The 16,118-nt window shown below is 37.7% G+C and overlaps 1 protein-coding gene across 1 annotated transcript in view; it reads right to left on the bottom strand.

Moving 5' to 3' along the window:
* Positions 1–16,118, bottom strand: part of LOC127432897 (homeobox protein cut-like 1) — a 178,946-nt gene that overhangs the window by 123,277 nt on the left and 39,551 nt on the right. Inside the window, exon 2 of the mRNA XM_051684407.1 lies at positions 8,989–9,099. Coding sequence (XP_051540367.1) covers positions 8,989–9,099 — 111 coding nt within the window. The remainder of the gene's footprint in view (positions 1–8,988; positions 9,100–16,118) is intronic.

The following is a 16,118-nucleotide window of genomic DNA, read 5'->3' as shown; positions in this document are numbered from 1 at the left end:
CACACACACACACACACACACACACACACACACACACACCTCAATAAATTAGAATGTCGTGGAAAAGTTCATTTATTTCAGTAATTCAAATCAATTTGTGAAACTCGTGTATTAAATAAACTCAATGCACACAGACTGAAGTAGTTTAAGTCTTTGGTTCTTTTAATTGTGATGATTTTGGCTCACATTTAACAAAAACCCACCAATTCACTATCTCAAAAAATTAGAATACATCATAAGACCAATAAAAAAAAACATTTTTAGTGAATTGTTGGCCTTCTGGAAAGTATGTTCATTTACTGTATATGTACTCAATACTTGGTAGGGGCTCCTTTTGCTTTAATTACTGCCTCAATTCGGCGTGGCATGGAGGTGATCAGTTTGTGGCACTGCTGAGGTGGTATGGAAGCCCAGGTTTCTTTGACAGTGGCCTTCAGCTCATCTGCATTTTTTGGTCTCTTGTTTCTCATTTTCCTCTTGACAATACCCCATAGATTCTCTATGGGGTTCAGGTCTGGTGAGTTTGCTGGCCAGTCAAGCACACCAACACTATGGTCATTTAACCAACTTTTGGTGCTTTTGGCAGTGTGGGCATGTGCCAAATCCTGCTGGAAAATGAAATCAGCATCTTTAAAAAGCTGGTCAGCAGAAGGAAGCATGAAGTGCTCCAAAATTTCTTGGTAAACGGGTGCAGTGACTTTGCTTTTCAAAAAACACAATGGACCAACACCAGCAGATGACATTGCACCCCAAATCATCACAGACTGTGGAAACTTAACACTGGACTTCAAGCAACTTGGGCTATGAGCTTCTCCACCCTTCCTCCAGACTCTAGGACCTTGGTTTCCAAATGAAATACAAAACTTGCTCTCATCTGAAAAGAGGACTTTGGACCACTGGGCAACAGTCCAGTTCTTCTTCTCCTTAGCCCAGGTAAGACGCCTCTGACGTTGTCTGTGGTTCAGGAGTGGCATAACAAGAGGAATACGACAACTGTAGCCAAATTCCTTGACACGTCTGTGTGGGGTGGCTCTTGATGCCTTGACCCCAGCCTCAGTCCATTCCTTGTGAAGTTCACCCAAATTCTTGAATCGATTTTGCTTGACAATCCTCATAAGGCTGCGGTTCTCTCGGTTGGTTGTGCATCTTTTTCTTCCACACTTTTTCCTTACACTCAACTTTCTGTTAACATGCTTGGATACAGCACTCTGTGAACAGCCAGCTTCTTTGGCAATGAATGTTTGTGGCTTACCCTCCTTGTGAAGGGTGTCAGTGATTGTCTTCTGGACAACTGTCAGATCAGCAGTCTTCCCCATGATTGTGTAGCCTAGTGAACCAAACTGAGAGACCATTTTGAAGGCTCAGGAAACCTTTGCAGGTGTTTTGAGTTGATTAGCTGATTGGCATGTCACCATATTCTAATTTTTTGAGATAGTGAATTGGTGGGTTTTTGTTAAATGTGAGCCAAAATCATCACAATTAAAAGAACCAAAGACTTAAACTACTTCAGTCAGTGTGCATTGAATTTATTTAATACACGAGTTTCACAATTTGAGTTGAATTACTGAAATAAATGAACTTTTCCATGACATTCTAATTTATTGAGATGCACCTGTATATATAGATCTCAAAAAATTCTGAAGCTATTGTTTATTTGTGAAAAATCACCAATTGAACATAACCAACAGTGATCTATTTCAAGACTGGACTTGCAAAAACACAAACGAAGTAGTCAGAATATTGGTGGCTCCATCGGGGCAGTGGTGGCTCAGTGGTTAAGGTTCTGGGTTACTGACCAGAAGGTTGGGGGTTCAAGCCCCCACTGATGCCACTGTTGGGCCCTTGAGCAAGGCCCTTGACCCTATCTGCTCCAGGGGTGCTGTATCATGGCTGACCCTGCACTCTGACCACAGCTTAGCTGGGATATGTGAAAACAAATAAATGTAACTGTGTGTGTGTGTGTATATATATATATATATATATATATGCAAAAAAATGTGTGTACAATGTGTGACCAAAACCGGTGACTATCAGACAGGAAGCTCTGAGGAACAGCCAATCAAGTCAGCTGAGAAAGACAGGAAGTGGCACACAGTCAAGCCCCATCAGTTCCACTCCAGTCTCCTTCCCACTTTGCCAGATCAAATACAATGAACCAGTACATTAAACAAGTGCTCTCAACCTTTACAAAAAAGAATGAGGGGAAGGGTGAGCAAAGAACACACATGAAAACTACTAATGAAGTATTTGCTGTTTCAATTGCACTTATAGTTTTGTCTTCCTTTTGCTTTTTTTGTGTTTACATAGATTGACAGACATGTATTATCACGCATAATCAAAGGTCTACCTACTGTCTGTTTGTATAGATTTAGTATTGATACTGGGGAAATAGGGGCTGATATCGTACCTAAGCCAAAATTTTGGTATTGAACGGCCCTAACAGGCAAAAATCCCCCATGAAGCTGAAGGCTAGGCAGAGAGACAGATATCCCTGACCTGTCTCTCCCACACAAGCCTTCAATAGGTCAGCCCCTCTTCAAGGATACCATGTAAAAGCAAATCACCTCTGACAGTACACAGAAGAATGTTGAGAATATTTTGGTAGGTATTGCAAAAGAAAATGCAGATGTCATTAAAAGATTCAAGTGCTAGATTTATTTCAACTAGTAGGTCACAACCCAAAAAAGTTCTGATCTGATTAGCAGAGAAAAAAATAGGGAACAAAATAATGGGAAACAGCAGAGGAAAAAAACAATGCTACATTCAAATAAATTACAGAAATAAAACCAAAAACAAACAAAAAAGTAAGAAAACAAATGTTTTCAAAAAGAACAAGCTGAGAACCACTGGTCTAGAATGCTCCATTAGATGCACCAAATCTAATGACTTTTCAAACAGTTTTTTTTAACCATCCTTTAAGTGTGCAAACCTTTAAAATCTGTTGCAGCTGATTATTGTGAATGACCCCCGGCCTACAAACCGGATATGTCGACCCCAGACCTCACTGGTGTTCCTGCTATCCCAACCCCACCCCCCATCCCCCCACCCATTACAGTTTCAACATCAAAGGCATTTTTCAGTGTACTAGTCACACAGTGCTCTCTCTCTCTCTCTCTCTCTCTCTCTGTCTACACACACACAGGGTAATACGCTGTAACAAATTCAGTCCCTGGTAAATACCCTAACGTCGTGTTAGGAATGGGACGGCAATAATTAACAGTGTAAGACGCCAGTCTGCCAGCGTGGGCGTCGTGCCAGTGGATCAGCCCTAATTACTGTATTCATTTTGTCAGGACAATTCAGTTCACAGCTCTCTCTGACCGGCCCTGGCAGCCAATGAAATCTCTGGACACTAACATCACAACGTCCAAAGGCCAACCAGCCGTCCCCTTTAAGGCAACATCAAAGCCAGCAACAATCAAAATGGCTGATGCATACACAACACTCATAATCTCTCGAGTAAACACTTTTCTTGGATTGACTCATTTGATGTTCTTCGTACTAGCCTTCAATGCTACAAAATTAGGAACATGAAAGCATATGAAAAATATAAACAATATCTATATCTATATATCTATATATATATATATATACACTGGCAGCCAAAAGTTTGGATGTACAGAATTTGCTCTTATAGAAAAGAAATTAGTACTTTTATTCACCAAAGTGGCATTCAACTGATCACAATGTATAGTCAGGACATTAATAACATGAAAAATTACTATTACAATTTGAATAAAAATGTTCAGAACTTCTTAAACTACTTCAAAGAGTTCTCATCAAAAAATCCTCCATGTGCAGCAATGACAGCTTTGCAGATCCTTGGCATTCTAGCTGTCAGTTTGTCCAGATACTCAGGTGACATTTCACCCCACACTTCCTGTAGCACTAGCCATAGATGTGGCTTGTGTTGTTGGGCACTTCTCACGCACCTTACAGTCTAGCTGATCCCACAAAAGCTCAATGGGGTTAAGATCCATAACACTCTCTCAATTATCTGTTGTCCAATGTCTGTGTTTCTTTGCCCACTCTAACCTTTTCTTTTTCTGTTTCAAAAGTGATTTTTCTTTGCAATTCTTCCCATAAGGCCTGCACCCCTGAGTCTTCTCTTTACTGTTGTACATGAAACTGGTGTTGAGCGGGTAGAATTCAATGAAGCTGTCAGCTAAAGACATGTGAGGCATCTATTTCTCACACTAGAGACTCTGATGTTCTTATCCTCTTGTTTAGTTGTACATCTGGCCTTCCACATCTCTTTCTGTCCTTGTTAGAGCCAGTTGTCCTTTGTCTTTGAAGACTGTAGTGTACACCTTTGAATGAAATCTTCAGTTTTTTGGAAATTTCAAGCATTGTATAGCCTTCATTCCTCAAAACAATGATTGATGAGTTTCTAGAGAAAGCTGTTTCTTTTTTGCCATTTTTGACCTAATATTGACCTTAAGACATTCCAGTCTATTGCATACTGTGGCAACTCAAAAACAAACACAAAGACAATGTTAAGCTTCATTTAATGAACCAAACAGCTTTCAGCTGTGTTTGATATAATGGCAAGTGATTTTCTAGTACCAAATTAGCAATTTAGCACGATTACTCAAGGATAAGGTGTTGGAGTGATGGCTGCTGGAAATGGGGCCTGTCTAGATTTGATCAAAAGTGAATTTTCTCAAATAGTGATGGTGCTGTTTTTTTACATCAGTAATGTCCTGACTATACTTTGTGATCAGTTGAATGCCACTTTGGTGAATTAAAGTACCAATTTCCTTCCGAAACAGCTAAATCTGTATATTATTCCAAACTTTTGGCCGCCAGTGTGCATATATATATATATAAAGACTCACAAGATGTTCTTCACCACAAACATCAATTGAGATATGAAATCATAATTGGCTTTATTGTATTTACTTTCTTACCATTTACTTTCACTTTATTCCAAAGTAGAAAAAAATGTCTTTGTAATATTTAATATAAATGTAGTAACTTGCTCCGCCTCTGAAATTACTTTCCTTTTTGGCTGACATCACCAAACCCTTGAACTCCTCCCCTCCAATCCCCTGTCATGATCTAATAAATTCTTGATTAATAAAAATAAGTCCTGCCCTATATTTCTTTCTTATTGAATATCCTTCCTTATCACATTACTGAGATACAATGGGTTGTGAACATCAAATTCATATCGACTTTAATCAAATACTGCATTTAAAGAGAAGTTATACTAGCACTGCTTTCAACGTTTGTGCAGTTTAGTAGCCATCAAACGCTCTGCATATTTTAAAAGCGCTTTTCAAGTTGTGGTGTTTTTCATGTGGCGAAATGCTCTGAACAAGAATGTTAAATATGTGATTTTTATCATGGTGTCTAATGCATAAACTCGAAATATGTGAAAGCTGAAGGGAGGTAATGCTCATGGCCTTATGAAAATATTTTCATCACGCAGGCAGCCCTGAATATAATTTTGGTGCCGATGAGTGGTCTCTTTCAGTCTCCATCACATCATATTTAAAATCTCAATGAGCAGCACAAGAAACTAAACAAAACGGGATCAAACGCACCGGTAGTTTGGGTTAAATATTTATGTTTGAAAAATTACAAAATGAAGTGATCTGTGTCAAACTTAAAGGCTGCTTAGGATTATTTACTTCACAGGTGCAGGCCGAGGAAAACAGACATTGCGTAATCGCTTGGAAAATAACAGGTCAATCTAACAAATCCCGATCTCTCACATTGACATTACATAGCAGACAATAAACTTTTCAACCTGCATCCTGAAGTGAAGCACAACTATGAAGAAGCTACATAAATGACGAGTCAATAACAATTACACAACAGCAGGGAAACGTTTGGAGCACTGAAAATGGAAATGGATATGGAGAAACTGAGAAACAAAAACTGCAAATTACAGTATCTTTCTAAATGTACACAATCAAAAATATGCAAAAATACGACTAAAATTAAGCTGTTAAATTCAGCATGAGAATTATACACTAAAAAATGTATGAAATTTCATTTCAATTTAATAACAAAATTCCATAAGAGTAATCTTTAACAAAAAATACAAAATAAATAAACATTTTAAGATTTATTAATTGAATTGTTACAAATTGCACAATTCAATTTTATTAGAATTTTATTTTTATTAAAAATGAAATGCGTAAATCTTAAAAATAGGCTAAAATATTAAAATATTTTTTGAAATACAACACAGTACATTGGCCCCAAAAAACTATTAGGACACTTAAGCCACACTTAAAAATGGATGCTTTTCAATGCAGAGATAAAACATACCAAACAATGCTAAAGCTTTTTTCAGAAATGTAAGCGCAGCGTAGTTCTAGCGGGAAGACTAGCAGCTGTACATCATCGCACCATTAGCTAGGTAACTCCTAGCCAATCACATGTAAGCCAATGCTTTATAAGTCTGCTCAAAATCCATCACATTGCTGTTTCAGTGTGCTAACACGGCAGCATGGGGGTAGGCTTCTCGCCCCTGCCTCCTATCTCCGGCAGGATATGACAGTTCTGAGTACAACTTCTTCGGACTGCCAGACGGGGCTTACCCTCAAGTTCACACAGGTGTCCTAGCAGAGTAACCACAGCTTTAGTTCCTCAAGTTCCACTAACTTTTGACAACCATAAAGTGTCCAAATAGGCTTAGACATCATTTGAACAGTTTATCCATTGTTTTAATATTTGAACCAAATAAACTTAATTTCTAAAGTGTTTTTGTGCTATATTCTTCAAAATAAATGCCACTTGATTTGATATATAATGTTTGTAATATTATGTAATGACATGCATGCATTTTTAAGTGTGGTTCAAGTGTCCAAATACTTTTTAGGGCATTGTACATCAGGGTGTGCACTGCGTCAGAAATAACGTTACAGTAATGTTGCCATGCCACATTAATTCCAAATACAACAGCTCAGCCATTAAGGTAACTTTCCAGCTTTCCTCATCAGAGAGAATTTCCCCTCTCTGACTGAGGCCGTTGATGTCTTGCACCTTGGGTACTGGGCAGAGAGGCACTCGGACTGCTTTTTTTTTTCTTTTACAGGGTTCACAGAATCTCAGAACGAGTGGCCTCCCAGCCAAAACCCCCAGCACGATTAATTTAGTAACGGGTTATTAAGCGCAGACATAAATTGCAGCCCTGGACATTTTAAATGGAAAAGGGGGACTGATTTATTGAGGCTCCGGAGACAAAACAGGTTTTTTATTTTCCATTTATTCATCAGCACTCTCTGGGAGTGGTAACTCGTGAGGAATTTGCTAAATGAGAGGCAGGAAAGAGGGAGCGAGAGGGAGGAGGGTAGGAGGGGACGGCAGCCGTAATCAAAGATAACGTTGGCCGGAGCGCTGCGGAGCCCTTGAGTACTCGATATGAGAGATGGTTGGCTGAGACTTTTCAAATCAAACATAGCAAGGATTTATATGGATTTGGCATTTTGAAGGGCGGAGGCACCTGTCTGACATCATCATTAAACTTTCTTTATGCTGATAAGGATAATATTCATCAAAGAGTGAAAAGAAAGTCCTGTGATTTAGTTCTCTAGATGAGTGGTTCTCAATAGGTGGGTCACGACCCAAAAATGGCAACGCTAAATACAAATAATGACATGCATCTAGCTGCATATAAATAAATAGGCTTATCAACTTTTAAAAGGGAGGAAAAAACTCTTCCCAAAGCATTCTTTGTTCCTGACATCAAAGGCGTCAATTAAAATGCTTGTAATTTTTGGGCAAACTCATCTGTCACTTGGTAGCCAAAGTAGACAGGTCATAGCATGGACATGCCCTCATACTCAAAAACCATGAATAAAATACATAAAGGAAAAAAATACAAACAAGACTACATTAAATATTCAAGTTTACATGCAACAAGGATAAACATAGTTTAGGCTGACCACATGTCGTATTGCATATAATTTTGTGTTGGGGCCTATGTGGTTAATGGGTGATAAAAATACATTTCAATGTATTTCAGATTTTAAGAAAATTTTTGTTTACTTTTGTACAATTAGCAATTTTGATGGCACTGATCTAGACATCTTTTGAGAGCTGTACTATGTCTTCGAGGGAATGTTACAATTACTACAGTACATCTTGCCTCCATGTGTCTTGGTGCTAAGCAAAAGGAAGAATTTCACATGATTCTAGATTTTGAATCCATAATTACTAAAGGACCACAACCGAGCCTATGAGTATCATGACCACATGTTTAAAAAAAAAAAAAAAATCGACTTCTAAACAGAACATAAACTGCTGATAAACATCATGATCCAGTAGTCATAATGTTCTACTACTGTCAGTCTACGTTTGTTTCAGGACTCTATCAGATCACAAAGGGTTTTCAGTAAATAGAGAATCACTGATCCTTACTGTCTTGCTAAAATGCATCGTCGGTTTTTCCCCCAGAACATGACCTAACAGCCAACCTTATGGTCTGGACACGACAGTCGGCCGCTAGTCATGCAGACAAAGTATTCCCTAAATGGATAAACCATAATATCCTCTGGTTTCTCTGCCACTGACCTCTCTTATGAGGCCACACCAAGTTTCAGACAAGTGCAAAAGCCGAAAAGTAATCCAGCAGTGTGGCCTTGCTCAAGAAATCAAGTAGGACAATCGCAAAAACAGGAATGCAACTCTACAAAGTGCAAATTTAAAACAAGCAGTTGGTTTGGAGGCAGAATGAAAGCATTAAAAGAAAAAATTTTAATTCTGTCATTAATGTTACTAAGGTTGACATTCTGCCCAACACCTCCTTTAGTGTTCCACAAAAGAAATAAAGTCATACAGGAAGAACATGAGGATGAGTAAATTATAAAATAACTTTAAGAATAACACCAACTGATATCTAATGCCAGGACATGGTACTATCATTCACAGGTGCCCAAGAGACCAGGATGTGCCTATATGTCAATTAGGCATTCAAATTCCTCTTCGCCCCACTACAATTGAGCATTATATCTTTGGAAAATCAGCTCTCACCTCTGGAGTACTCTTCTTGAACTCGCGGCTTTGGTCGATGAGTTTTTTCCTGGACTGCTCACTTTCATCCTGTCTGTTGGCCAGGGCTGTGGCAGTGGCATCCAGTTCTTTCTGAGGACAGATAAGAAATACAATGACATGAGGTTTCAGAGTAACGATTTAGGCAAATAAATCACATTAGACACAGGAGTTATGAAACTGACAATGATTTCAGTTTCAGACTATTGGAATTGATTTGTGCTCAACAGGACAGGAGTGACAAGGAATTTACCAAGTAGAAAATCCTTGTTGGTCCTGGAACAACATTCCAATCAGATTTTAGAGGTTAGGTTTAAGTTTATAGGTTCACGGGACCAGGGTCACCAAAATAAACATGAGCCAAGTGCTGAATGCAAGTAAAAATTGGCTGTGGGGAGTAAATAAAACATCAGTGGCCGGTAACGTTATTAGGAACTGTTTACAAGCAAGGTCGCTTACTTCAGACCAGTCGCATTCGCAACTTGACGAAAGCTATAAAACAATATGACAAAACCTTCTCACCAAACATCGCATCTATATTCCAGGAAACACGTTTTATAAGGTGTGAGAATATTGTTCGGTATGCACCTGCAGACATGTTGCGGCCATAAACTGTTCTCAATAGCTCACTCGAATGGACCAATCCGATTCCCTCGAAAGTTGCGTCAAACTAGCTGAGATTGGCTGCCGCATCAATCGGTCACCGACAACGTGCTGCAGTCCCGCCCCCCGTGGGCCTCATGAAAAGTCAGCAATCTACGGTCCCCGCAGTCCCACTTTTCTCCTCTCAACAGCAGGGAGCTGAGCTAAAGAATATTGTCTGACATCTGGGGGCCAGATGCTGGGAACAAATCAACTTAATTAGGCTGGAACTCTGTGCGCCAGACTCCCCAAACCTCCAACACAACAACTGGGGGGCTGAGTCACTACAGTCTCGCCCCATTTTTACTCTTCTCTGTTATTATCACCTCCTCTTTCCTCGTAGAAAGACACAAATCTCCACAAAACACTCAGACGGAGCGTTGTTCACCTAGCCGAATTCGGCAAGGTACATGACTAAGGGGTTGATCCACAGGGGCATATTTGGTTTTAAAATATAATTCCCAGAGACGGGTGTGGATCATTGGTTTCTGGGTCAACAGGACATGTTTTAGATAAAACGTCATGCTATATAAGTGGGATATGGTTGTGGCATTTCTAAACAGCCAAGGCAGGATGTCTGAATTTGTTTGTTATTAATATTCATGGTGTAACGGTGACGGAAATACTCTGGCATAATGTGTTTACCCTAACAATCCACTGTTATGACATGTACACAAAATGTATGCACGTGCTGCAGAGCACTGTATATACATTACTCACCCATATTCATAATAGATATATCTCATAACACTTTACAATAAGGCTGTTTAACATAATTAACTGTTGCGTTATACCTTTTACAACATTTATTAATATTGCTTAAAAGGCTGTTCCGGGTTCAATACAAGTTAAGCTCAATCAACAGCATTTGTGGCATTATGTTGATTACCATAAAAATAATTTCAACTGTCTCTCTTTTATTTAAAAAAATTGCAGTTACAATAAGGCACTTACAATAGAAGTGAATGGGGCCAGTCCGTAAACTTTAAAAAAACACACTGTTTCTAATGTATAGCCACAATATTATACGTGTTAACATTTTATTATTGTGATAAAATCACTTACTAATAATATCTTTCTAAAGTTATAGCCAATATTAAAACTTCATTGTCATGACAAAATAACAGATAATTCTTTGATTTTATCACACTAAAATTGTTAACACGCAATTGATGTCTTATGGCTACAATTTTTAAACAATGTGTATTTCAATGTTTATGGATTGGCCCATTCACTTCCATTGTAAGTTTTTACTGCAACCAAATTATTTGCATTTTTAATTTTTATTATTATTATTTTTTAATAAACGATGGACAAGTCTAAATTATTTTTGTGGTAATCAACATTATGCTACAAATGCTGTCAATTGAGCTTAAGTTGTATTGAACCTGGAGCGTTCCTTTAAATGTTAATTTCTACACATTTAATGTTAAAAACGGGATATGTTAACATTTGTTAATGCTTTATGATCTAACATGGACTAGCCTAACAATAATCAATAGAATATTATTTATAAATAAGTACTTTCTAAGTGATTAATAAATGCTATTAAAAATATATTCCTCATTGTTCGTTCATGATATCTAATGCACTCAAATTAACGTATAGAGCCATTTTTTTAAAGCGTTACCTATATATCATTGTCTTCATATTCTTTAACAACACCATGCAGCGATTTTTTTAAGGCCATGCTGCCAAGATTAAAGCTAACATGTATCATAATACAGCATGTGGTATACTGGACCAGCGTGGCACTCGTATCAATACTAATGCTCCCTGGGGTATTCCATCCAGCCCCCCTGGTGTCTTTCAAGGAAGCCCTGTAGCCCTGCCATGAAAGACGTTTATATAAAGGACCAAATTGTTCCCCATAATAGCTTTATAATTTTCCTAATGGAAGAATTCTGATGGCTCAGGCGGCGGTGCTTGTCTTAGTTAATTTGTTCGGTAGTAAACGCTGATGGAACAGATTACAGGGCTCCCCAGAGAGCCAGGCCCTGCCAGATACTATCAGCTGCATATGCAGCAGGGAAACGTCAGAGAGGCCACGTTCTTGCTCTCCTGCTCTCACTCACTCTCTTTTTCTCTCCATCTAGCTCTTTTGTTTTTTCTTTCCTCTCTTTCCCTCGTTCTCTCATAACCTGTCTTTCTCACAGGCCATTACATTTCCTCTCTCTCTCTCTCTCTCTCTCTCTCTCTCTCTCTCTCTCCCTCTCCCTCTGTCTTGCTGCCAGTGTCTCTGTGCCACTGAGCACCTGAGCACTCAAGAGGGTCAACAGCTCAGAGGCAATCAAGAACAGATAAAAACAAAGCAAGAGTGCAACACAGGTGAGAGGGGATGGAAGTCACCAGGTTGCCATGGGAGTTGTACAGTAACTAAACATGGCGGATACAATTTTAAACAAATTTGTTTACACTTTTGCTAACAATAAGAGCTGGGTAAAAATTCATATAAAATCAAACAAACCTGGTCCCATAGTGAAAACGTGACTCTATTTACATTTTTGCAAAACTTGTTATACAGTACGTGTCTCCAGGTACAATTCCCTGCAGTTTCCAGGTGAAATGTACACTAGAGGTGCTACAACAACTTTGTGTGTTTTATTCACTTTCACTCAAATCATGACTTTATAAATACTTATTTTTATTTTTCAAGTCCAGCCTTGATCTCAGGCTGACGCGTGACACGACAGAATCATAGAAGTGGCAAGAAATTATGTGGTTGCTTCAGAAAATGTGCTTTTTCAATTCACTTCTGCATCTTAAAACACTATTGGTTAGGTTTTTGCAATGATTAGGAATGGATGTAATTTTTAACGTCTCATTTATATTGTAAAACACTAGTAGTTAGGTTTAGGCATTGATTAGGTAAGGATGTATTTTTAAACATCTCATTTATATTTTAAAACACTATTCAGGAAAAAGTTTTAGGTTAAGGAGGTATGTTTTAAAAACATCCATCTAAAATTCAGCTTATAACTTCATCTGAATACGACATCATTTTACTCGCTTTTGGCGCCCCCAGCTGGACATTTCACTAGAAAACTGCAGCCAAACATGTTATACAGCAGGTACATTTTAAATTGCAAAAATGTTGTCATGTTCACGTAAAATTTCTACTAACTAACCCTATTTACTTTCTTTTCACACCTTTGGAACAATACATTTTCAGTACTTTTTCAGTAATTTGTGATAATAAGGAGTTTAAAAAAATCTATTTACACAGACTGTACTCACAAGAGCAATTTCTAGCTGACGAAATATTTTACAGCTGAGAATTACAAAAAGTCATCCAATTTCTATTAAATATATTTTTGTTCTAAAGATTTCATTCATTTTTCTAAGAACTTCCCTTTTCAGTTGATCTTACCAAGTGCTCTTATTTTTTAATCCCTCCCCCCAACACTGTACAAAATGACAAATAAATTTACGATTAAGTATAAAATATACTTAATTTCATGACATAATATTGATGTGAGAGAGTAAATTTTACTTAAACATTTCAGTAACTTTTACCTAAATAAATCTGATGTCCAAAAATAATTTTTGTACAATTTTAATGAACATTACTACTACAGTATTAAACAACATCAACTTGCATTACTAGCAATGGGATTACGGCTGAGCGATATGGCTTCAGAAATTATATCTCTATATTTTTCAGCAAATTGATGAAATTCGATATATACTGTATCTCGATAATTATGTTTTTTATTTAACCACCTTACTTAAATATTTACCATCTCCAACGGCTCCATTTGCCATCACGCAAGTATCCGTCAACGACACCAGGTGGAAAATTACCAACAGCCTACAGATTAAGAATTAAAGACAATTATAAATGTAAAGACAATAATAATCATAATAAATAAGCCTAATAAATTCCCTTGTGTTCCCAAAATAATGCTGCCAAATGTGTGTTCTTATTGAATTTGTGTTTGTATTGCGTTTTGGTAATACAGTTAATGCTGCCTAAAAAAAATTAAATAGAACTCAATTTTAGGTTCAAGGTGAACGTGTCTTGTATTACTTTATGATTTAATCACTTTTGTCTTTGTTTCTTTAATACAAAGATATATATTACTGAATCTGCAGAGTTGTGCTCACAATGCATGCTAACCATGTGGAAATAAAGCGAACTAAACTCACAGCACCTCCTGAGATGATCAGAGATCATTTGCAGCATTCTCATAGACGACATTATTCTTGCAAATGAATTTTTAGACGAAAAAAACAAGAGTGAAAACTTTTTACATGCGCTTGTTCCACGAGACAGGCTTGCGCTGCACGTCTCTGAACAAACAGTAAATCAGACACAAGCACTGATGGCTTTTCTTTTGTCTGTTCTTAAAAATATAATAAAGTGTGTTTCTTCAAGCACGTGTCTTTATGACTAACAGTATTTCTTGTCATGTGTCACTCCAAGACGTCTTAGAGGCCGCCCGCCTGTTGCGGGTAGATGAGCAAAATTACCCGTGCATGAAATGTATTTGGACGAGGAGCTTGCGGACTGGATTCGTCGCATTTTGTGGGTGGCAGGTGCTAGTTTCAATGCAGATGAACTTAACAAATGTTAAAACTAAGTGTTATTTTATGCATTTTTGAGTAAGATAAGAATAGGAAGAGATTTGTTCATGTTTAATGCTGTGTTATATTGGCATTTGTTAGGCTGGAGTTTTTGGAGTTACCATTGTGGTGAAGATTGGAGCTTGTTCTTAGGTTGAGGATGGACTCTCACTTTTGGTGATGTTTGATTTGAGTGCTGCTTAGCTCTATAAGCAGTTGCTATCAAACTGACAGTACAACGATTTCACTGTCGTTACACTTGCTCACCCGGCATACACTAATGGTTCATAAAATTAATTTCGTTGGATCAACTTAAGACAATTTATTAGATCTTATCTAGTTGGTTTGACAAAATGAATTCAAGTTTGTACAACTAGAACAAGTCAGTTCAAAGCAATTATTTTTTGTTGGAAAAATGTCATTTAATTGCATGGAAAATTTTCCTCAATTTAATTAAGTTCAGTGAATTTCTTTTTTTTTTTTTTTTTTTTTTGAGTGCACATTATGGAAGTAAAATAGGTTGAAAATGTGTTTCATGTTGACTTTTAGTTTAAAGCTTTTGTGGGACACGTGGCCTCATATGTGCTCTGACATGTTGCACTGTGTCACTTACAGTATGTGCGGCCCATGTTCAAGTCCGGCTCTGTTAATTTCCCGATCCCATTTACCCTTCTTCTCACTTTGTTTCCACTGCCTTTTAATAAAGTGGCAAAACGTAACATTTAAAAAGTTTCAACTCAGACACTATCACTTTGTCAAATGTGCTTGAGTTAGCTAAAGACATTTTACAGTTTGAGGTTTTTTTATAGCTCGTCCTTTAATCATTTGGTCTAAAAAGGTTGACCTGATTCCTGAAGGGTATGACTTCATACTTAACTAAAAAAATAAAGACAAGTGTGTGTGTGTGTGTGTGTGTGTGTGTGTGTGTGTGTGTCATTAGCATAGACAGACCTAATCTATTTTTATGCCAGTGTAGCTTTTAAGCCCTTTATCAAAGTCTTTGCTATTGCTGCTACCATTTATAACAAACCTGCTTTGTGTGAGCAACTAATCTCGATGCTGACCCGTTCCTGCAGCTCTGACTCTGTATACTGTGTGTACTGAGGTCCGTTTAACACCTAAGCCAAAGATTTGGCAGCAGAAGTGTGAACTTGACCTTGTCACGTCTGGAAAAGAGATCCCTCAACATTGTGTTGGAGTTTGTGACCTCTAAAGACTAAATAATTCATATGATCCCCAAACTGATGCAGCGGAGTTTGTCAAAGTAAAGGCAAGTGCTCACTGCCATCAATGTGTCACATTACCCATAAAGTGAGGAATAGGGAATATGGAATATGTGCAAAATCGATTTCTCTGTTTAAGGAACAATAATATAATATCTAATATAATTATGCTGGTTTCAAGTGTTTTTACATGGAACAAAACAGCTTTCAAAAACAGCTAGACAGAGCACAACAAAATGAAACAGAATGCAGAGGTCTTGCGACACATTTAAAAAAGTTTGATTATTTGTAACTCTTAAAGGCATCTTAAAACTCTTAAAAACGTGGCAGGCGTGCAAAAAACTATACAAGATCTAATGCAACAGTCTAGTTCTTTAAAGAGGATGATTTTAAAGAAGCCACTTTTCTGAATGGGTTTGACCATGCAGACTGTGTAACAGCTAAGGGGCCATTCAGACCGAATGCGTTCTTGCGTTAAAAAAAGCTAGACGCAGCGGAATTCTTTTAATTTGATATGGCATCTTAAAAACATGGTGGTCCTGCACACGATGCTGCAACAGCGACACGCAGCGCAACAACCAAAGACAACAAACTTAAAAACACTTTCTTTGTGACAGCAACACCAGAGGTGTGAAAAAATATCGATATGTTAAAAGTATCGTGATGTTTTTTCCTCCTGAT

This window comes from Myxocyprinus asiaticus, chromosome 42 (genome assembly GCF_019703515.2).
Source record: "Myxocyprinus asiaticus isolate MX2 ecotype Aquarium Trade chromosome 42, UBuf_Myxa_2, whole genome shotgun sequence".
Classification (NCBI taxonomy): domain Eukaryota; kingdom Metazoa; phylum Chordata; class Actinopteri; order Cypriniformes; family Catostomidae; genus Myxocyprinus; species Myxocyprinus asiaticus.
Note: the sequence above shows the minus strand (reverse complement) of the source record. Positions and strands in the feature narration are given on the sequence as shown.